The 24,437-nt window shown below is 40.4% G+C and overlaps 1 protein-coding gene across 1 annotated transcript in view; it reads right to left on the bottom strand.

The window, feature by feature from the left end:
• Positions 1 to 1,100: 1,100 nt before the first annotated feature.
• LOC139468429 (visual pigment-like receptor peropsin) overlaps positions 1,101 to 24,437 on the bottom strand; it is a 49,127-nt gene continuing 25,790 nt past the window's right edge. Inside the window, exons 2-6 of the mRNA XM_071250389.1 lie at positions 23,509 to 23,671; positions 22,547 to 22,674; positions 4,728 to 4,824; positions 3,020 to 3,239; positions 1,101 to 1,364 (exon numbers count right to left, since the gene is read on the bottom strand). Coding sequence (XP_071106490.1) covers positions 1,101 to 1,364; positions 3,020 to 3,239; positions 4,728 to 4,824; positions 22,547 to 22,674; positions 23,509 to 23,671 — 872 coding nt within the window. The remainder of the gene's footprint in view (positions 1,365 to 3,019; positions 3,240 to 4,727; positions 4,825 to 22,546; positions 22,675 to 23,508; positions 23,672 to 24,437) is intronic.

Genomic DNA, 24,437 nt, shown 5'->3' with positions numbered 1-24,437 from the left:
AAACGATCACCTGATTCATGTCACGCCACAGTATGTATTCCAACACCTGGAATGTTTATTAATCTCGTCATTTTTGTCTGTTTTGATATATACAATTGTTCTTGGTTAAACTATTGTAGATAAAACATGTTTTATGTTGTCGAATTTAATTATCAACATTGACTGTGTATTTTTTTCGGTTCATTGAGGTATGAATCGAAAAAAAAATGTGCAAGCGGATTCTTACAAAAGTTTGCACATTGGTTTTTCGATTCATACCTCAATGAACCGAAAAAAATACACAGTCAATCCTTAATTGAATTACATCTTCATCAGATGAACAATGGCTATTGTCATCCACAGTGATAGTGCACAGTAATACATTTGCGTCAAGTAAAGGACGTCAAAATGGCCGACACGCTTAACGCTACGGGGAGATTTTAAATCTTTTGTCACTTAACGTGATGAAATTTGGTGTTATTCATCTTGGCTGATTTAGTTTATCAATTACATATAATGAGTACTTACAACACACGTATTGAATAGGTGCTGAAGTGGATTCATAGATTGTTCCAGAATGGCGTTGACTGTCAATGTCAATCTAGGCATACGGTCATTGTGTTCGCTTGCATGGGTAGTAGCGAGGATATTCGTTCCCAGGTACACAGTCTAACACTCCGTCTCTTTCCAATGTTTGTAAAAAGAATGGTCTCAATGATCAAAAACAAGCTTGAACCAAGCTTAGGCAATCGTGCCAGTGTTGGACATTTATAGCCAATGTGTTTTTCCACGTTTACATGATGGATATATCGATTATTTGCCATTCCCCCTCCAAATCTCTACACACAAACTGTGACGTCGACACCTGGTTGTCTCGAGATGGGCCAGCGAAATATATCGAGGCGTCCGTAGTTCGTGGCGAGCGGGGTTTTGAGCCAAAAATTCTACCAGAGCCTTAATTTAGAGAGACTGTATTTTCGGTTTTACTGTATTCTAGCAACGTTAACAAATGTACAAACATTAACAGACAAAGCGCATACAACAAAACGTGTATTGAAAGCAAGTGATAGGTATAATCATGATATGGCGATATAACAATGATACATGTTCTGGTTTTACGATCACGTCAAGTTGTGTATCTGAATTGCTTCATGGTCCCTGTATGTGAAAACACACTTGAACATCTTTTTGAGGGCAAGCATATAGCGTCTGTTCATGGCGATGTACACAACGGGGTTGTACACTGTGGACGTCTTCGCACACAGAGCTGTGATTGTAGTTAGCAGAGGAGTCACTTTGTAGGGGGAGTCAAATAAGGCATACAAGTGAAGGCACGCATAGGGAGACCACCCGACCACGAACAGCATCACTACTATAACCCCCATCTGAAACAAAAGACACTATGAAGTAAAAATATACTTATATTCAAACAAACACCCCCATCGCCATATTTGGAGCCTCGTATTGAACAGGAATACACTACCAGTCAAAACAAACATCTCCATTCAGTGTTTGAGGGTTACTGCATGACTTTGGTTGAAAGGATGTTTGATTGGGACAATAGTATAACTTAGAAATTCAATGTTGAATTGAAAACCTAATTTGTATTCCTGATCCTGTATGATGTCATGAGAATGACTTTAAGTGTTGACGCCAGCCATTGTTTAGTCACATAAGCGTGTCAGTTCAATGAGGGTCAAATGCAAAAAGCGTCTCCAGCACCCACAGGAATGGACACAAGAAATATTCAGCGGATCCGTTGTATCTAAATATATTAATCATAACCAGACAAATCAGTGACGTATTGTATTGGGAACGATGACATCAGACTCGCAATAGAGATTGAGAATCATGAGTAAGTGAGTGAGTATGGTTTTACTCCCTTTTAGCAATATTCAAGCAATATCATAGAGGGGGACACCAGAAATTGGCTTCACACATTGTACCCATGTGGGGAAGCGAACCCGGATCTTTGGCGCGACGAGCGAACGCTTTAACCACTAGGCTACCCATTATAACCAGTAATGTCCTCGAGGAACGACTAAATTTGTTTTTTCGTGGAGTTATTCGCGATTGTGTACTCTATTTTTAACAGATCCGTCTTTTCAGTTATGCAAATGTCACTTCAGGCGCACTTGAGGTTTGTGCACTTCATCTGGACGGCATTGTTGACGTCATTCGAATCTTGTTGTGACGTAAGACACTAGAAACAACGTCATAGCTGACGATTGTTGACGTCATTCGACAATTTTTGTTTTCTAAAATGGCGGTGATCGGCGCATTTTTCTAAAGGGGAACTCAAAATATGAAATAATGGATAATAAAGAACTTATTACACTCGAATGTATCTCATGCAGGTTTCATTAAACTCGTGGAAGAATTTATGCATTACCCTCGTTCGAAAATACAAGACTTCTGACAGTCGTTTCTTAAAATCAGTATGACACACATGCTCGTATACTAATCTCTCTATATATACTCCCCTCGACCTGATAGTCTCCAGTTGCAGTTCATATGACGTACACAGGCGTAAGCCAAACTTTAACTCCATTTATTGTTGTCATGTGGCGACTCATTTCCGTGCAATGATCCCCCCAAGCAAGTTCGCCTTGATTATAATCAGCCTTGGTTTATCAGCCGTATTGGTAGATATCACCAAGGAGGAAAATTCTGAAGCCTATTCAACTATCCAAAATAATCTGACACGCCATGAAATAACTGAAGTACGGTTCAAAGTGGCTTTTCCCCGTGGATATTCTTGGGTAGTTTAGGTCCACAGTAATCGATTGTTATAAGATACAACTGAAATAGATCAGGTCGTCAAACTTTGTGTCATCCTGTCCTTTCCATATCCAGTAGAAATCTCTGCACAAAGCAGTGTCGATACCCCCAAATGTTACATAGAAGAAAGATGTCATTTGCTTTCATTTTTTACTCATTGTCCTGAACCTCTGAATATAGATACGTAAGGTATCTGTGGTTACCATGTTAAGTAATCATACTCAAATACTCTTACACACATGGGATCCCCTTTCGTTACCTTTGTGGTCTGTTTTTCATTTGTCCACTCGACGTTTTCTTGTGCCCCACCCTCCCCGATGGCACGCATGACTTTGAGGGTGTGGACGTAGGCCAGGCCGATGACCACGAGGGGGAACAAAAAGCAGATCAAGAAGATCATGATGACGTAAGAGATGAAACCAGCATCCCGTACTCGGAGATCAATCAGGCACGCAATGTTTGACGGTTCTAAGGCATATCTGAAACATGCATAACCTCATCAGACATATTGATGCGACGCGAGCTATGTTGACATAATGCACTAGACAGAAGAGCATTGATTATTCTATAATAATGCCAAGGTTTAATCACCAAAACTTCTTACAAAGACGCCTTACTTGGTGTCACTGATTATGTTCATACACGTGACATTTTTCACATATTGTCTGTTAAGCTGTATTACCAGGGTCTGATAACAATTGTGTTTTTTTTATAAAAATATGAAACAGCAATTCCGAGTAAAAACGTAATGCGTCAGAGTATGCGTGAGGTGGCAGGCTAGGCAATCAGTTGATGCATTGTATAGGAAGCCGTGTGCGAATAATGTGCAATGTTATATTGCATTATTCGTTGTAGCTTTATCATTAGATTTTTAATAGTTCCCATATTCATGTACGTATGTTGTATACACTGTCCAGCCCAACTATATGAGATCTTTAAAAGTTAGAATGTAATGCCACAATACGATGATACATTACACTCGGGATGCAGGTGCTATAATCTGTCCTATATATTTGTGATGACACTGAATGATGTTTTTCATTAGCAATGGGTCACAGTGTGTGAGTGTGTGAGTGTGTGTGTGTGAGTGTGTGTGAGTGTGTGTGTGTGTGTGTGTGTGTGTGTGTGTGTGTGTGTGTGTGTGTGTGTGTGTGTGTGTGTGTGTGTGTGTGTGTGTGTGTGTGTGTGTGTGTGTGTGTGTTGTGTGTGAAAATTAGATACTTCCATCACTTATCTCAAAACGCAGAGCTGATATCAATCTGACATTTTAACAGATCAAGAATTGTTGCACATTTCCTCACATTCCTGCTTGAAAAAAGAAAATATGCTATATTCGGTGCAACTGTATCTATAGTATCAGCTCGCTGCCGGCAATATTCTACTTCTACACCCTTTAAGTCCTCCTTTATTGCTGTTGTTGGTATTCTTATTGTTCAAGGAATGAGGTTTCGGGTTACTGATGTTCTTGAAGGTCTTATATGTGACTGTTAGGTGAAGACATTTACCAGCCTACTGTAACTGTCTTTAAAATGGAAACAAATTACAGCACACACTCATACGTTTTATCTGTACCAAACACAATCATGATAATCAATTTATTTCTAATTTAAGGAGCATTGGTGTGGAAGTATGAATAACAAAGAACAGGAATAGCGAAACACATTCAACAGATAATCATAGACCGTGTTTAACGTAAAGGAATAAAAATTGTCATCCTACACCAGGCTTTTGCCGACCTAAACTACAACTAATCGTATCCTAAAATATGAAAAGAATTTCGCGGATATCTGCGTATAATTCGCAGTAGTACTACGTTGTGTTGCGTAGATACGGAGAAATATCACAAAAGTCATGCGTAGTGTGTGTGTAGCCACGCAGAATCTAAACGAGAATTTCATTTGAAGTGTAATCTAATCGTATGTCCAACCATAGATATACAAAAGTCAAGCCAGTATCAGGATACATACCTACTCCAGCCGACTAGGGGCATCGCCGCCCAGAACAAGGCGTTAACCCACACCGCCACAATTAGCCAGATGTAATGGCGACGTGTGATCTCCAGATCTGAAACAAAATCACATAGAATATCAACTTGGACATTATGTAACGACGTTCACTCCTGCTATCGTGCTGGAAGTTAAACGGGTTTTCATCTTCCGGGCTTTCTTATAACAAATGTGACCGCCTCCGTGGTCTAGTGGTAGAGCGTCCGCCCGGAGAGCGGAGGTTCCGGGGTTCGATCCCCGGCCGCGTCATATCAAAACAAGTTCAAAGATGGCACTTGTTGTTACCCTGTCTGGCACTCGGCATGAAGGCGCTCAAACAAGAACTGGTCGGCTCTGAGAAGGGTATTCATGTTAAACTGAGGCATGGTATCTCAGTGAGCTAGCACTATAAATCGGCATTAGTCCGGACTAGTACAAGCAGCCCCACACACACACGCGTGCGAGCACGTTCGCTATATAAGTACAATAATCTTGGACGCGACGTTTTCACCTCACCTATAACCTATGTAGTACATGCAATCGGTTACAAATATGGTGTATGGTATATGGTACGGGTACACGCGGGCGTAGAAATTGAAGTATAATGTTGCCATTGTAAATGTAAATTGCTGTCTATTAAGCTTGTAAATGATGAAAGACCATGGTCATGAATGTACGAAGGTGGATCTATATTTCTAGACCAGCGGCAGATAATGATGCCCCGTTTTGTCAATTCCATTAATGCTACATTGTACGTCAAAACAAACAGTGTAAAAGATGGTTCTTGTTGTTACCCTGTCTGGCGTTCTGCATTAAGGGGACAGAAAGGGACAAGTCGGCTTGGAGTCAGTGTCTGAGTGGGATATCCATGTTGAACTGCGGCCTGTGGGCTAGTGCTAGCTATAGGAAAACGGCGTAAGCCTGGACTGGTACAAGCATCCCCACACTAATGTGCATGCACGTCGCTGTATAAGTGCAATAATCCCGAATGCGACGTTAAAAACCCATTTCATCTCATACATGTTTAGTATAATGAAAAACACTTATTACTTAATTCTAAACTTTGCAATAACATACTTGGTAGTCATTTGTCCAATCGGAGGCTGCTTATTTTCATATGAAACGATTCCATGTACATCACGGACACCTCGCCTGTGCCACACGTGTAGACATAGACAAAAAATGGAAAACAGTTTTGTACCTGAATTTTCTTGAATATCAAAATCAATTCGTCCAACAGTTGAGCCTTTCTCTTTAATTATTCACTTCTTTTGTGTTCGTGTAAACAGTTCTTTTGATATCAGCTGTTCATTTGTGTAACTAATCGTTCAACAATACCTAAAAAGATATTGACTATTGAATGCAATAATGTTATAACCACCACCTATACTCTTGTACCGTCTGTCTGTCGTGGCTTCATGCAGGGCCAAGAAGGGATTTAGAGTTATTGGTTTCAGAAATCTATGCTTGTCGTATGAGGCGACTCAAACCATGTGGTGGTTAGGAGTGGTGACTTGTTTACATGGATCGCAAATATACACTCACAAATAAACATTGTCAGTTGCTCACTCTGCAGTCAATGCTGCCAGTTTTACTAAATAAATGAAAGACAAGATTGATTACATCCGTGCCTGATAGTGCTAATAATTACATTTTCATAGCAACCACTTTTTCAACAATATCTTACATCCAATATATCCTCAAAGTTTTCAACAATATCTTACATCCGATACATCTTCAACGTTTTTCTACAATATCTTAAATCCGATATATCTTCAAAGGTACAAGACAGAAAGAAACGTGATTTTTTTCAGGTGGTAAAAATTGCAGCTCTCCCTGCATCGAAAACAGTTCAAGGGAGATCACCATATGCATGCGACTTTGATGTAAAATGACTCAACGTGGAAATACTTGATGCATTGACCTTGCATCGGTGTTACGAACTAAGAGCAATTCATAGACACGGTATGAAATTGATAGCGTGTTTGATAATATAAAACATCAACGCTAGAGAATAACAAGTCTCGATTATCCCTTGAGGATACTAGGCAAAATAATGATGATAACTATATGTATAGATAACTAAAAGTAACTGATTGTACCAGGTTTTCGCGAAAAGGGTAATACTATGCATATTATTTCATACCGGCAGCACCGCCACTGACACAATGTGCATAGAAAATAAGTATTTGTTGTCTGAATCAAAGACACATCAAAAATCTACTTCAATTTATATATCTAATCGGCCCTGACAGGTTCCAAAAACGTGTGTAACCCTGCCGTGTGCCATACATGACAATTGTGTACCTTACTGTACCTTACGTTTTAGTTTAAATATATTGCCTGTTCGCTACAGAGGTTCGATGATTATCGCTTCTCGATGACTCTTTTTTGTACGAAAAGAGGTGAGGGGAAATTTGGTTTAACTCGCGTCCAAGATTATTGCACTTATATAGCGACGTGCGTGCACGCGTGTGTGTGTGCCTGCTTGTACTAGTCCGGACTGTTGCCGATTTATAGTGCTAGCTCACTGAGATATTATGCCGATGTTTAACATGAATACCCCACTCAGACACAGTATACTGACTCCGAGCCGACCAGTCCTTGTTTTAGCCCCTTATGCCGAGCGCCAGACAAGCTAACAACAAGTACCATCTTTGAAAGTCTTTTGGTATGACGCGGCAGGGGATCGAACCTCGCATGTTCTGCTCTCCGGGCGGACGCTCTACCAATAGACCAAGGAGGCGGTCCTGTAAGAAGAGGAGATCAAATGGATCGGGTGGTCTCGGGTTCTTTGCGGGTTGTCGTTTCCCTAGTGTGAGTGACGCTGTTCATTATGTCAATCACGGGTGGATATGGTCAAATATTTACTCGATTGTTTACAGACTGCCGTCACATATATTGATATTGGTGAGTGCGGCGTTAATCAACAAACAAGCATACATGCATAAAGGATAATCGGTTGGATATGTATTATTTATTACGACGACATTAAGAACACAATCTTTAGTTAAGTAAAGCCTGTAGCTTCATTCATTTGATAATATTGAAGTCCCAAAGTGAGAGATTCAACAAAGCAAGTTTTAATGTCCGTACTCATACCGATAATGAGGACTTACTCAGTCGGTCTGAAAACAATTTGATTGAAACTATGCTTAACGTCTTCGACTATAAATGTCCCCTCTGAAACTGAGCTGCGGAAGGTCTTAGAGAGGTGCATATGGAACTCATTGCTATTCTTTCCTCATGGAACTGAATTATGTATTATGGTTGATAGTATCAGGCATGCCGAGTGTCACGACCTCGATCGGTACAATATAATAGACTGCTGAAGTACAATTAGGAGCACATTCTGTCCCTCAATCAAGACAGTTAGCCTGCGGGAATATGACACCGTACAACACTTCAAGCTATTATATCCGAACCTTCCCTCATTACCCAAAATTACTTTACTGAAGGAATGGGGTAAAACTGTCGACCTTAAATCTGACCTAAGCTAATAGCATTGCACTTATGGATCGGAGGTAGAACATCCCACCTTTTAATCTTTATTCTGGTTAGGATTAATAAATGGGTTGCGCGGTGTTGGTCTTCTAGGAATGTCAGAAGGTTGAAGAGCACAAAACAAAACAGTGATTTTCTTGTCGTTTTCTGACCCAAAACATCAACGGTGACTGACTGACTGAGTATGGTTTTACGACGCTTTTAGCAATATTCCAGCAATATCACGGCGGGGGACACCAGAAATGGGCTTCACACATTGTACCCATGTCGGGAATCGAACCCGGGTCTTCGGCGTGACGAGCGAACGCTTTAACCACTAGGCTACCCGACCGCCCCTCAACTGTGACAGGAAATAGAACGTACTTAACGAAACAAGGAGTGAGTGAGTGAGTATGGTTTTACGCCGCTTTTAGCAATATTCCAGCAATATCACGGCGGGGGACACCACAAATGGGCTTCACACATTGTACCCATGTCGGGAATCGAACCCGGGTCTTCGGCGTGACGAGCGAACGCTTTAACCACTAGGCTACCCGACCGCCCCTCAACTGTGACAGGAAATAGAACGTACTTAACGAAACAAGGAAGATTACAATCTACATCTGTAACACTTACTCTCTCGAACGAAAGTTTTGTTTTGTACTGGGAGAGAATGCAATTGAAATTAATGATGAAATATGTATTTTAAATGCTAAACTTTATTCTATATTACTGTATGTAAATATATAGGTAATTTATAATCGTAAGAACAGTATGAACAGTCTTGTAGTAATCACCACCACATTGTTTTGAAAAAATAGTAATCATACAGAAACATAGTTATTGGTCTAAGTTTAAGGATTGAAGTTGTTTTTGTTGACGTTCATCAGCTGATGAAGACAGTGCCTCATGTGAGCAAATTCCATGACTCGACATATACATGATTTGTATGTCGCTCTCAGTTTTCCCTAATTATTTTTTATGTTAATTTTAAACACTGAGGAATTCCCCTAAAGTAGTTCTGTATGTCTCCGCGAGATTGACAACGTAATCACGTGCACGTGACATACTGACGTCCATCGGTTTGGTAACAGGCTTGATGTATTTTTATACGAAACAGCGAGAAAATAAATTAGGTACAATGCCACTTTGAACATTATTGCAGCTTATTCTGGGAGGAACAGCGAACGCGAAACAGGAAGAAAACCGTTACTACTGAACAGGACGAATCTGCGAGTCCTTCACACTAACAGGAGATGAAGGTAACTATGCACAATGATGTGCGGCGCCTCGGTTCACTAAGACACGCTGCCCTAAAAACAAACGTTCCCACGATGGTCACTGTGGTGCGAGATCAATTTTCTACTTTATGTCCAAACAAGTACGTTCTTCACTATGTTGTCAGCATGCAACTCAAGTCTTTGAAACAAATTTAACCGTTAATGATGAAAGTCAGTTTATATTGATTGCAGTTGTTATCTCTCCGGAAAATGCTTTCTTCTTTACATGATTTCCCTCGACGTCCATCAAGCACTTGTGTTTTTACTGAGGTACTAATACGTCAGGTGATATTTGTCCAATATGTTTTATGCCGTTTTCTGCCAGTGTTAAGGTAAGCATCAAGATCAAAATGATCACAACAAGGACATGCAAATCATTAGTCGGAAAACACGTACGATTCGGAAAAACGCATCCAGTGCATAAACAAAAGGGCCATGAAGCTGCACGTGCAGCAGAACCATGAACGGTATTAAAGTGCAGGGTTTTGGATTGCCTTACATCTGCGTCAATCGAACAGTGACAGTTCAACAACGTGCAAAGATTAACAGAAGTGCAAAGAAACAACTTCATAGGCCGCTTCCAGGCAGGGGAATCCATATCAGCTGTAGCCAGGGTTTTCAATATAGTGCCCAGCACCATCACAAGGCTATGGGATCGGTTTCAATAGCATGGGTCAACACGTGATCGGCCAAGGTCGGGACGACCAAGAGTAACCCTCTACGCCCAAGATCGCTACACCTGACTCATCGTCGCTACACCTGAGTCGACAACATCGTCAACAACGACTGCATTGGTGTCGTCAACACAGGGTATGGCCTCAAATGCGATGGAGAGATGTCCTCCCAACTACAGCCAACGGCAACGGTGTATTCCAGCAGGACAACGGTCGACCACATACAGCACGGATCACAAGAGCCTGTCTACGCAACAACAACGTTGATGTTCTCCCCTGAACCCGATAGAGCACCCGTGGGATGAATGGGATAGACGGCTATGCCGACGTCAACCACAATCACAATCCCAGACGTTGCAGCAGATGGCTTTTGCGTTGCAGGCCGAGTGGGCTACCATTCCCCAGCATCTGATTCGCATACTCGTCTCCTCCATTAGCAGGAGATGTCAGGCCGCTATCGATTCCAATGGGTGACATACGCGTTATTGATGGCAGCTGACCTTCACCCTGGCCTTTTCCTATGTACCGATAACTGTGATAACCACACTCACCAAGTGTTCTCTCCGCAACATTTTGGCTCAGTACCTTGTACGGTTCCTCGTATGAATGTATTTTCCTACCTCACACAAATCTTTTTTTCGAAGAGTATATTTGATACTGTTGTACTACTTTGTGCCAGGATGTACATTAAGTAACCTTTTAACATTGCCATTCCAGATAAATGTTATGGATTAATGTAACAGAAATAGGTGATCCAATGTCAACATCGTCATGTTATCTCTTCATTTTTTTAATGAAATTTACAGGCATATTACTCATACAGGTAGCTCGTTTTCCACTTCATGTATATTAGTAATTTTATAATGTATGGAGGTGAGATGGATTGGATGTTAGTAACGATAGCGTATCGTGTTACTGTAAATTAACACAATATTCCGTGAGTACCTATAACGAGGCCCAACTGCTGACATTTATTGTTGGCATTTAAATCATCTCGGCCAGAGGACTGTCATGGATGATAAAGTCCCTTATCCCACCCGGTCGACGTATTGTAGGAGTTTCTGATCCTAGTTGGTGTTTCGGAGTTCCTTTCACGAAACCTGTAATTATTCCAACATGAGCGTTTAGTTTTACATCTCAAAAACATTCCCATGAATGATCAGGGTAGATTGGGATAGATGATGATGATGATGGAAAACATCAATTTTTGTTTGTTTATTGTTGCTTTAATGTCCAAGTTGTAATCTACATCCCCACCAGCATCTGTATGTAACATGCTGAAGGATTTGTTGATGGATCAGTGTTCAAGTACACGTAGACTATTACGTATCATTATCTTTCATAACTTCCTGAAATAAGCAACATATTTGAAGAGCTTGTGGTTAAAATCTCTTGTAGAAAAGAATATTGCAAAAAAATAATCTGATTGTTTACATAATCTGATATCACATAATCTGATTGTTATAATGTCACTCTGTGATGTTGCAATTGTTGTACGATAGAATTGGATTTGTTTGTAATAGTCATATAACTGAAGGCCAAAAGAAAAGAAAAATTGAAAACACGTGCCGTATGGGCAGTCGAGACTACACGTGCAATGAGGGTATATAAATACTACGGACGGCATGTCAGACACTCAGACACTGATAGAAAAAACACTGACACCCGAACAACGCGAGCCGGCCCTTGGTATGATACAGATGGGAATCACCAATGCCAACAATGCTGGAACATTTGGTTTCTCCCGTGTTGCTGTAAATAACCTGATGCAACGTTACAGGCCATGGACAGGCTAACGGAAGACAACGTGTTTTCCACCGAAAGGGAGAACGAAGAGCTGCATGTTGCGTTCAGGAGGTAGTGCCGTATGGTGGAGGAGGTGAGAACATCACTGGTCATCCTTAACGGAAACTTGACAGCGTAGCGTTACATGGATGACATTCTTCGCTGCCACGTGGTACCCTTTATCCCCATGACAACTCCAGACCTCATTACAGCCCGAATCGTACAGAACACCAATGCAGCCAACAACGTCAACGTGTTGCCGTGGCCTGCACGGTCCCCAGACATGTCCCCATAGAACACCTCTGAGATGTTATGGATCGTCGTGTTCGACAGCGACCACATCCTCCAGCAAACCCACAAGAACTGACCCAGGCCAGAAGAATGGCGACGTAAACCACGTGACGTCATCACAAAGCTGACTTTTTTCGCGCCTGAGTTTCTGCGCATAGTTGGGGGTGGCCATACATGCTATTAATGTAACATGTTATTGAGGTTGATCGATTTTAGATGTGTTTGCCCTTTGTCCATTACGTTGAAAGCTTGTATTTGCTACCCCCACCTCACTTCGGGCAACTGTCATGCCAATATCCGATGCTCAATGACATTTTAAATGTTGATTTTCTATCTTTTGTGGTTTTTTTACGTTCGGAAAATACATATGGAAATTAGACCCTTGAAGATCCGGGGCAGAATAGGTCTTCAGCAACCCATTCTTGCCGTAAAAGGCGACTATGCTTGTCATACGAGGCGACTAACGGAATCGGGTGGTCCGGCTCGCTGATTTGGTTGATGCATGTCATTGTATCCCAATTGCTTGGATCGATGCTCATGATGTCAATCACTGGATTGTCTGGATCAGGCTCGATTTTTTACAGACCGTCGTCATAGAGCTGGATAATTGCTGAGTGGGGTGTTACACAACAAACAAACAAACCTATGGCAAATGATGTACTTCCCGACCTACAGTATCTTGGGGATTTGACTTTATGACCTTGTGTGGAACGCTACTTTCCCTGTAGGCTTCGTTCTAGTATTGGTGGGGTAGCCCAGTGGTCAGGGCGTCCGCTCGTCATGCCGAAGGCCCGGGTTCGACTCAGCAGGTTCTGATTTTCACCACTGACCCACTTCTTTCCACATATGACTGGGATTCGGTAGGTCGCTTGGTCAGAAGCATTTCACAACAAAAAATATTTCCGTTGCACACATACTGTTAAAGGACTAAAATGATAATTATATGTTTTTGTTTTCTGCATCTAGCTTGTCAGTTTCTGGCCTCACTGAATGAAACTATGATAGAACAAAGATATGAAACAAAACGGGCGAGGTCACCTTCCAAACAGTAAACGTTCCCTTCATCCCAAATAGTGTCAATGTCAATACATACGTCGTTAAAAACTGCCATGCACGAGTGAAATGTTCTCTTCTTTATGGAACATGTTTACTCAATGATATGACTTTACAGTGTTAATTGGAACTCTCTGTTGCAAAAACTTTAAGTTAAACCTATATAGTACATCTGAATATCTAAAAAGGCAACGGCATGTTTAATGTCACATCCCACTTTGACCAATTTTCGAGGTAATACCGAAATAAGTGATAATAACCTTCTAATGAAATAGGCAGAATCGTACAATAGATTTCTAATGAATATGAAATATTGCAAACATTACGAGGTCAAATCCGTTTACACTCGTTGAAAGAATGATGACAGTGATGTAAAATGGAAAAATTATAGATGTTCCTTGCCAAGTTGTATATAACATAGATAGAGATGTACATTGTTTAAAGTCCCCATGGACGTCCACACCTAACAACTGTTTCTCTGTTGTGTGGACAACACCTGGTACCGCACAACAAAAATCATGTTTTCAGTAGCATTGATTGGTTGGTTGGTTTGTTGTTTAACGCCGCACTCAGCAATATTCCAGCTTTATGACGGCGGTCTGTTAATAATGGAGTCTGGACCAGACAATCCAGTGATTGACATCATGAGCATCGATCCACGCAATTGGGATCGATGACATGCATCAACCAAGTCAGCGAGCCTGACCACCCGATCCCGTTAGTCGCCTTTTACGACAAGCATAGTCAACTTTTACGGCAAGCATGGGTTGCTGAAGACCTATTCTACCCCGGAATCTTCACGGGTCTCAGTAGTATTGAGAATAATCTGGTATAATCAACGGCATCGTGTACGAAACTCAAAGTCACTATTCAGTTGTACACATTGGACATACAAAACCCGGCATCCAGAACGTATGGTATACCCCCCTTTATACCCGCTGGTTGTCCACGTGCTTAACTAAACATTTATTATTCTGCTAGATACATTTGGAGCAGAAGAAGAGATTGGTTAAATGATTGACGGAAAACTGGAGAAAAAAACTATTACACAGAATATCACATCACGATGAAAATTAAAAGCAGAGCTCATTTCTAATCGAAACGTGAAACTTATCCGAGAAATCATTTGCTGATCCAAATTCGATTACATAAAAACAATATTACTGTCACTGCTTAAACAAGTTTGAGGAAAATCATGTTAAAAACCAATATCATGTCAATGATGTTCATTTGTTGGGTAATGGGTGCTGCATTTTTTTCCTTTTCTTTGCAACAACGTTTACACACACCTTGTGAAATAATTGAATTTTTAAAATTTGTTTCTTCTAGAGATAAAAAGAAGAACTGATTATCTCTAACCAATGTTCTCAAATCGACCGTTTTCTCTGTATTTCGTATATCAGCCAGATTATCAAATTCTGCATATTGTGACAGGTGATGATTCTGATAAATTTAGTATCGATCACCAAAAATGGCAATGGGTCATCAGAATGATAACATAATTCTTAATATAAAGATCGATTTACCGAAGTTTAGTTCCCCTGTTACACTCATCCTATAATGACTTTGAAAGCCATTTAGATGTGATACGCATAAGGAAGAAAATATATAGATGTCAACGTCGGAACACAACGTTATGTTCCTCATAATAAAGAAGTTGACATCCATAATTGTCTTCCTTATCCTATAATGAGATCTATAATTTCTCCTGCCACATACAGTGAAGTGAAATGGTGTTTAACGTCGCGTCCAAGATTATTTCACCTATATAGCGACGTGCATGTACGTGTGTGTGTGGCTGAACTCGTCCGGACTAATGCCGATTGTATAGTGCTAGCCCACTGAGATACCATGCCGCACTTTAACATGAATACTATACTCAGACACAATATACTGACTCTGAGCAAACCAGTCCTTGTTTAAGACCCTTATGCCGAGCGCCAGGCAGGATAATGATAAGTACCATCTTTTAATGCCTTTGGTATGACGCGACCGGCGATCGAACCCAGAACATTTCGCTCTCCGGGCGGACGCTCTACCACTAGACAACGGAGGCGGTCAACCCCTGTGATATGTACATTATAGAGTAACATGAATCATCTATGACTAAACCAATTATCATATCAAAACGCTATTAGGCTGAAAACAGTAGTCGAATCACTGCAAAACAGAATTATGATAGCCGTATGAAATACATCACCACCGAATTACCATTTCTGCTGTTTCATATTCAGCCACCATCAAACATGGCTGTATACTTTCGTTTGCCCGTTGGTTTAGCATATGAGCGAAAGCTTCTTTTGTCGCATTAAGTCAGTTATACATCATTATGCATCCTCAGGGACAAGTGTTTATTAGGACTCGTCAGATGCCAGCTCGTTAACCTACATGATTGTAGTAATTACGCTTCTGGAAATATCCAAGCAGTTTGGCAAATGAGGCCTTAATGAGCGTAAATACAGATGGTATCATCAGCTTGTGAGAACATGATATTACGGTTCAATCGGCAGATGCATAAAAAATAAACTGGGCGGCAAAAAAAAGTATAGGTCGTGTTCCATGATCGATATAAAAAATAACAAGAAAAGGTTTTGTTGTGAATTATAATATAATCTAGGGAGGAGTAACAAATGATTGATCAACCACAGTTTGAATGAGATTTTGCAATCACAGGTAATGTAAGCTCGTAAAGCTAAAGGTAAAGAATTGTGGGGTAAGAAATTTCATTTTCAAAAGTTGTCTGAAATGTCACCAAAAAATTGTCAGACACACTACAAGTTCATTGTCGACACAGTTGCCTTCAATAGCGTGTATGACCTCTAGCTGCCTCAATCCATCTTCTGATGACGTGGATGGAATCCGTTAACACTCGTCTCTCAGGGCCTGCTGCAATTCTTGTCTGTTGACGGGAGGCTGATGGCGTGCTCTAACCTGTCTTTGAAGATGGTCCCACAGATGTTCAATAGGATTCATATCGGGTGAGTGGGCAGGCCAGGGCAAAACGTCAATGTTCTGCTGGTTTAGAAAGTTCAGAGTCAGTCTTGCAGTATGGGGCCTGGCACTGTCGTGTTGAAACAATGTCCCCTGCTGTTGGTTTTGTAAGAACGGAAGCACAACTGGCTGCAACACTTGGTCTCTGTACAGCGTTCAGGTTTCCCTGTATAATCACCAAATCAGTCTTCTGATCTCCACAAATACCGCCCCACACAATGACACCTCCCCCGCCGAATGGATGGACCTCTAGAATACACACCGGAGCCAAACGTTCCCCTCTGCGTCGATAAACTCGTTCTCTACCGTCATTTCGAAACAAGTTAAACTGCTTTCATCAGTAAACAGCTCTCGACGCCAATTTCTCACTTGCCAGCGTCGAACCTGCCTCGCCCATCGCAGTCTCAGGCGTCGATGTTGAGCAGTCAGTACCATTCCTCGGAAAGGACGATACGCTCGGATTCCATCAGCACGAAGTCGTCGTAGTACTGTACGTTGGCTAATGGGATGTCCCAACGCTATTGCTGCCGTCGCCGTCGCCGTTACGAATCTGTTTCGCAGGTGAATGAGCCGTATCTGACCGTCTTCCAGTAGTGTTGTCACTCGGGCTCGTCCGTTTCTAGGCCTGTCCTGTGTCCTCCCTGTCTGCCTGTACCGTTGAATCAGCCTGGCTACAATCAATGGTGTACAATCAAACCTTCTGGCAATTTGAACCTGTGTTGACCTCATTTCGGCTATACCGATGTCTCTCTCTCTCTGCTCCTGTGACAGTCGTGGTATTTCTTTTGTGTGCTTTCATCACGTGTGGTTATACCCTGCAGACGAACGCATTTATACAGCTAACATGCACGTGCGGTTTATGCCATAGGTGGGAAACCTGTTTCACCATTTTTTTGTCACCGCACGGGCGTCGTCAAAGGTGGCGCGTTCGGGTGAGGTGTTTTTTGGTACCTGGTCCTGGGCAGTCATATTCCCAATACCCACTTTCCACTAGTTATCGCTGTTTTTAGGAAAATTACAAATTGCCAACCTATGCTTTCTTTTGCCTCTTAGTTTCTGGATCATACGAGGGCAGGTAAAAAAGTTCTTAGCCTGACTAACTTTCAACTATGACCCATAACAAAGTGAACAAGTCAATGTAATGCATTGTTTGAGTAGTTCATTGCAAGTGTATTTGGTCAGTTGATGCCGTTTGTGTAATAATGACAAGTTGAACATGACAGGGGTCCAAATGGACGCAGAAATGGACAAAGTCATCAATTTTTGGATTTTAGAGAAAGGTACTCCCCAAGAAATGTATTACCTCATGTCACAAGTGTATGGGGATAAGTATAGGGACTATTCTACTGATAAACGTTGGGCAGCCATGTTCAAGGCTGGGAGAACAAGCCCTGATGATGACCCTAGGTCCGGACGTTCCTCAACTTCCATCAATGAAGATTCAATTAAGGAGATAGAACAACTTATACTGTCAGATAGACGTATTACCATTGCTGAACTTGAGGAAGACACAAGTCTAATCCATGAATCCATTGAAACTTTTATTCATGAGTGAGTAAATGAGTTGGGTTTAACGCCGCTTTTAACAGTATTCCAGTTATATCGCGGCGTGTTAGCTTAATGTGGGAGGAAAGCTCAAAGCTTTGAGACTGACCACGTCATGATGGTCGACTCACAGGAGATTGTGATGGCTAGTTTTTAACTTTATGTAGCGCACACATCTTTTAATACTATATTCATATGGATTTTCTGTTCACATGTGTTCTTTATTCTCAATGTAGGCAACGGTCAATGGTGAGGTGAGGTGAGGTAAGGTGAAATTGGGTTTAACGTCGCGTCCAAGATTATTGCACTTATGTTGCGACGTGCATGTACGTGTATGTCTTTGTGTGGCTGCTTGTAGTAGTCCGGACTGATGCCGATTTATAGTGCTAGCTCACTGAGATACCATGCCGCAGTCAATGTCAATGGAACAACATCAGTAGAATGCTACATAATCAGGATGAAAATTTCCTGAATACGTTATTAGCATACTATGTGTAAATGTGTGTGAAGAAAATACGTGAAGAGATCAGGTTGAAATGGTTAACTAGAAACTAGAACACTGCTAATCGTAAATGACCAGTAAATGGGATGAGGTTGGCAAACTCTGTGACTTAGTAACTAATTGCGTGTCACCCTGTCTGGTGGCGTGGATCGTTGCTAATTTATTTAGTCAGTGATTTAAATGGACCAGACTTGGAAGGTCACTTGAAACTTTCACTCCCTGAAGAAAAGCTTGCAAGGGGTAATGCGTATTATTAAGACATGTAGACAGCCTGGCAACGCTAAGACTAGGAACATTTATTTTGGATAAGCGATAAAATGATCGCGAAGTTATCCCCAAGAACGATTTTGTGATTCAAAAACACGTTCTTAACACATGGTCGGAATTGTACAATTGACTCTGCATGGCTGCATTTCTTATGCATGGGAAGGATTTCGACACTATTATCAATACCAGTCAACAATATTCCAGCTGTATCACACTAAATTATACAGGTGAAGTGAGGTGATTTGTTGTTGATAGACCACGGAGGCGGTCCTTATTTTACAAAGGAGCATAATAATGCATTTAGAATCGAATAGAGGAACACGTCGTGTAGGTAACTCATAGTTTCATTTGTTTCATAATTTCGCATTGTACAATTGCTGACTCTGCTTTTGGAAAGAAATTCTCATGAATACGAAACGACTCTGTCGCTTTTATATGAATATTGAGGGCATAGATTTGCATGTAAAAACTGTCTCCGTCGATCTTCTGAGATGAATAACATACATGTATACCTCAAGTAAATACAGATTACTAAAGGCTACTCTTCAGTGCAGGACTTAATTACTTATGTGCCAATATCTATAAGTATGTACACTGACGTTGTGTGTTATTCTGTAGAAGCTACTTTGAAATTGATGATATAACGCTCAATCGCCTACGCTTCAAACAAATATTTAAAAAAACATGTTCCAGGCACAACAAATGTTATAGCACACCGTAGGTCAAGGTAGATCAGGTGCAAATGAGCCGGATGGTAAGAGCTGGAAATACAGCTGTTGATCGATGAAACGTGTTGTTGTTGGTAAGTGTAGGTGTAGTAAAGACATTACAGAAACTAGCAAGGAAATGAATTTTTATCTCATTTGATTTCATGGACCATTTCATCATTATTTACAACAGTTGCGTTAGATCAGCCTATCTGCTTGGAGATACTTCTCAAGGATAAATTGCAGATCATTCAATACACTGTTAATTAATACAATCTGTTTTATTAATTGATATGCTTTCAGGCACGTTGTACTCGACATAACATTAATAACCATAGCATACTTAATACTATTTAGTTACTCAAATTTTGAACTTAATTGGAATTAACCATGATGATAAATAGAATACTTATTGAGATGTTTCGACTTTCTCTATAATGAAGGTTTAACGGTTGTCGGGATAATTACAGAAGAACATGTTAACAAGGTGTCTACCTCGTGTATGAAATGCTGCTTATACTACATTGGTTATGACTACTTTAGTTAAATCAAATATTTGACTGACAAAACGTTCAACCTCAGATTCCGATGTATTGTAGATGACCTCGTTCTAACAATGCCGCGGACGTCTTTGGAATGAACTCCAGCAATAATGGAACAGGAAACAGTTTCCGGCGGCACTATTAGTGTGTACCATTACCTAATTACATGGATACCACCGAAGGCAACAAATAACAGTCGTACTTTATATGGAGCGAACAGATCGATATATTTCTTCCTTCAATACTTAATTAGCTTAATTGCAGTGGCTCTCGTACACCTGTCAACCCAGTGTTGTGAACGATAGTGTCTGCACAAAGACGCATAAAACATGGCATCCCGATTACAAGGAACACCTTTATATAACTGCGCAGTGTCTGCCTGAATGAGGTCTGCTTGTTTGATTTTGTTATCACTGCGCTACTCGACCCGTCTTGTATGGGTCTAACTATATTAACCCACATCTGTCGCCCTTCCGAAGGGATGACGCCTGAAATCACATATTTAATGTCAAGACAAACCCTATATATTCTGTTAAAAAAGTAGGGGATCGTGAAATATAAATGTTAATAGCAAGCATTAGAAGAAAGACGTTGTTGGCGACAAACATACTGTGCAAGAACGTTTATGACTTTATAACTTAACACAAAAACACTGTGATCGCTATGGATTATTATTTCTGTCAATCTTATTGATAAGGCCTGTCATACAGTTGTAAAATATATTGGTACATATACATATATATATATGTCTGAAACTGATATAAAGAAGATGTTGGACTTACGTGGACTTTATTATTTCATTATATATTACATCACGGACGTATATACAATAGTATATACGTCCGTGATTACATGTACACCGGGTGAACATTTACCTCATATATATATGGCTGTGGGGAATATGGACAATCTGTGTCCTTTAACACAATTCCCTTCAAGACATCCAGCATGTCTTAACCACTCAAGCACGCACCGCCTACCCGCCCCGTTTGCGCATCAACTTTATATAAGAGCTTCTCAATAATCATAAAACAACACTACAAGCTGACATTCAGACTCATCACGATGAATTGGACCAAAACAACATGTGTAGAAATTGACCGACGGTAGGAAATAAAGATCACATGCCGGGTATATTGTTCCACGGGAACAAATACTCCTGGTATATCTATTTCCCCATAACAAATGTTCTGGGTAACATATCTACTCTCACATATACATACTATATTTCCAAAAATGATGACTCGGATTATAAACACATGCTGACATCGCATATTCCCAAGATCGGATAAAGCATCATATAACTGTAAATCATGTGGAAAATTTAACTGTCTGTGTGAACGCCATCTGCTAACGGTGTAACACACACACAACCACATACACGCGAGGCAGTGAGTCCACATTCGTCTTATATGAGAGTCCCAGCTTCAAAGATTGATTGTTCCCTTTTTTAAATAAAGCGACAAAACCCTTTCCGTATCAAATAGTAATCTCTGTTTAAAGCAGTTGATTGTACGACTCCGACTATATCATGAGCATGTGTTTACGAATCACTATCAAATAGTGATGATACCAGGTGTTGGGGAAAAGGTGGCACCCGTCACAAACACATGCAAAGGCAAGTCAGTTGTTCACCTGCAAAACCACGGGAACATATGGTACAAGTCGAAATAGCGAATTGAATCGGACATCATTTTTGTCACTGATGCGTGAAATTTAAAAATATCCTATACATGTCTACCTTAAACCTTTTGAAAGCATTACTGAGGCCTTGAATGCTGTAACCTTGATCAAACAACTTCTGAGCAAGAGTGGTATGACTCTCCGTAACATCTTAGTAGAAAGATCATGCCCTCAATGGTCTTCTTTATTTCTAGTTCAGATGAGTAAGTCAGTGGGAGGGGATTGGTTATTTGATTGTTATTGAACGATATCAGATTATCGATATCCCTGAAGCTTAAGTTAAACCTTTTGGCCAAATTACCTTGTTTTGACTTTGCCATCCCGAGAAAAAATTCCGATTTAGATGCATAAAGAAACAGATTCAACAACAAGAAGGAGGAGGGGGGGGGGGGGGGGGGGGGGGGCACAATTGGTGTCCATGTGATGCCTACCTCTTTCCTAAAATGTCTTACCCCCAAAAGTTTACGTTATCAATGATGAAGTCAAGCATTTCACATATTGTTTTCTCAGTGTATCTGTGGTCACCACGTTTTGTAACACAAAAGACCCATGGATCAAGGAATGAAGTATTTGCTGAAGTTTTTCATGTGCGATAATGGTGCAGAAAGGAACCCCCGAAACAAATATCGTATAAAAGAGGGATACGTATGAGGAAATTGATTTCTTGAGCAGTAAAATAATTCGTGTCAGTGTGTTTGATATGAATAGGGTGCACTGCCTGTATTTCGAGAAGAATCAACATTTGTATATTTGAGAGTGTACAAAAAGCATACAGCAAAATTTGGACCCTGGGATCATCCCTTAAATTGTCACATTACATTTATCTATATCCATAAATAAATTCCCTTCATCATCACCTCCTCAACCATTTCTCTTCCTTTATGCCAAACCCTTTTCACACTATTCCCCTCCCCACAACTCAAAATGTCAGAAATATATGTCGCAAACTCTGACTGGTGAAATGTAAAAAGACACAATATAAGAAACGATATACTTACATTGGTGATATCGACATGTGAGGAAATAGCGGTCTATACTGATAGCTGCCAAGCTTCCTATACTTGCTATGCCGAAAAACATTCCGTTGAAAGCATACCACTGGCATCCAATAGAGCCAATCATCCACCTGAAACCGGGTGAAGTGGAGCTAAGGATAATCATTGAGAACATAGTTCATGAAGTTAGCACAGAATTTCAGAATAATCTAAGAAAATAATAAAACGTTTGAAATTGTAACATTTTCTGATAGTTTTTATTGTTTGTAACATTTCCTAATGTCAGATAGTAACCTTAATGAATTGAGCTTCCTCAATGAAATTAATTTTGTTTCAGTTGTATATATCAATTGGGCCTCTGAATATACTGTATTTCCGTACATGTATTGCTTATCCGGTACAATATTATGTAAAGGTCATTGAACGTAAAACGGGTTCAACGTCGACATGGACAATAATACCATCAGTAATATGACGATGTCGGGAGGAAAACCCAAAGTGATGAAATATTCAGACTACTACCAGGGTATGGTGCTGAGAAACCGAGACTCCAACCTCATATCACATGAACCTGGCTTACATAAGGGGTGCATCTGTATACAGTAAATTGTTAAATTGTGCACATCATATACACGGCAGGATAGCGGTATGAATGAGTCAGGTCTGCTCACCAGATGAATCACAAATACTCAAAGCCAATCCATGTTTAAAAGACCACTTCATATGCACGAATAGGAAAGGGGCATTTGTATGGAAAATCGTTATGTTATATTATAGGAGACACCGTATATACACGTGAAAATGCCTTATTCAAAAATGCTTATGGAATAGAATAAACCTCTGCGAACCACTGATCAGTCTGAATGGAAAAGATCATTCTTTTTTTCTACTATCAATCATTTGAATTATCTTCTGAAATCATCTCGCCGAATACGTTTTTTTGTCTGACGGATTTAAAGTCTCACCTTTCTCTGATAATAGACCATGCCAAGAAGGGGAACCCAAACACATTTATTCCAAGATCAGCTATGGCTAGATTCAACATCAGGGCATTTACTCTTGTCCGTAGAGCCTTAAATCGTATGAAGAGAGCCAAGATGATAGCATTCCCAATGGTACCACCTGTTCCTGAAAATTGAGAAGAAACATTTCAAGGCAGAGCATAAGGTAAAGCCAAGCAGCTAAGTAACTGCCTCCCATCTTCAGAAGAGACTCTGGTATATAATTACGATCGAGTAAGAGTGTAAATAAATGCGAAGAAACCATTTCCATATCCAATGGAAATATTTGCATAAAGTAGAGTAGATTGGCATGTGTTTATGAATCACTATCAAACATTGATGATGTCACAAACAAATGCAAAGTCAATTGTTCACCTGAAAAAAACACGGGAGCATATTGTACAAGTCAAAATGAGGAATTGAATCCGACATAATTTTTCTCAAAATTGCGACTTATTTGGAAATGTCCTCCACGTGTCTATCATAACACTTTTTTTGAAAGCTTTACTGAGGACTTAAAGGTTGTAACCTTGATTAACCTACTTCTGAGTAGTCGTATGACGCTCTTTGAAATCTTGGAAGAAAGAGAAGCTGCAGGATCAGTGCTAGACATAAACATGATAAAGGGGAAGGTGGCTAAAGTTAAACTTCTTGACCAAATTACCTTGTTTTTACTTTGCACCTAAACACCTAAAAGGTGGGTAATTCTTAACCGAAGAGACGTTTGATCAACGTCTTGCACAGGAAAATGTAAACTTTAAGTTATTCGACTTGAATGTTGTATGTTGTTAGTCTGGACAACTGGATTTTAGCTTTTTACAATTTTAAGACACTACTTGTTGATCGTAATACAGTGTACAGCATGCATAGACGTTTCTGGGGATAAAGACATA

This window comes from Haliotis cracherodii, unplaced genomic scaffold (genome assembly GCF_022045235.1).
Source record: "Haliotis cracherodii isolate W230 unplaced genomic scaffold, xgHalCrac1.p SCAF_2, whole genome shotgun sequence".
Classification (NCBI taxonomy): domain Eukaryota; kingdom Metazoa; phylum Mollusca; class Gastropoda; order Lepetellida; family Haliotidae; genus Haliotis; species Haliotis cracherodii.
Note: the sequence above shows the minus strand (reverse complement) of the source record. Positions and strands in the feature narration are given on the sequence as shown.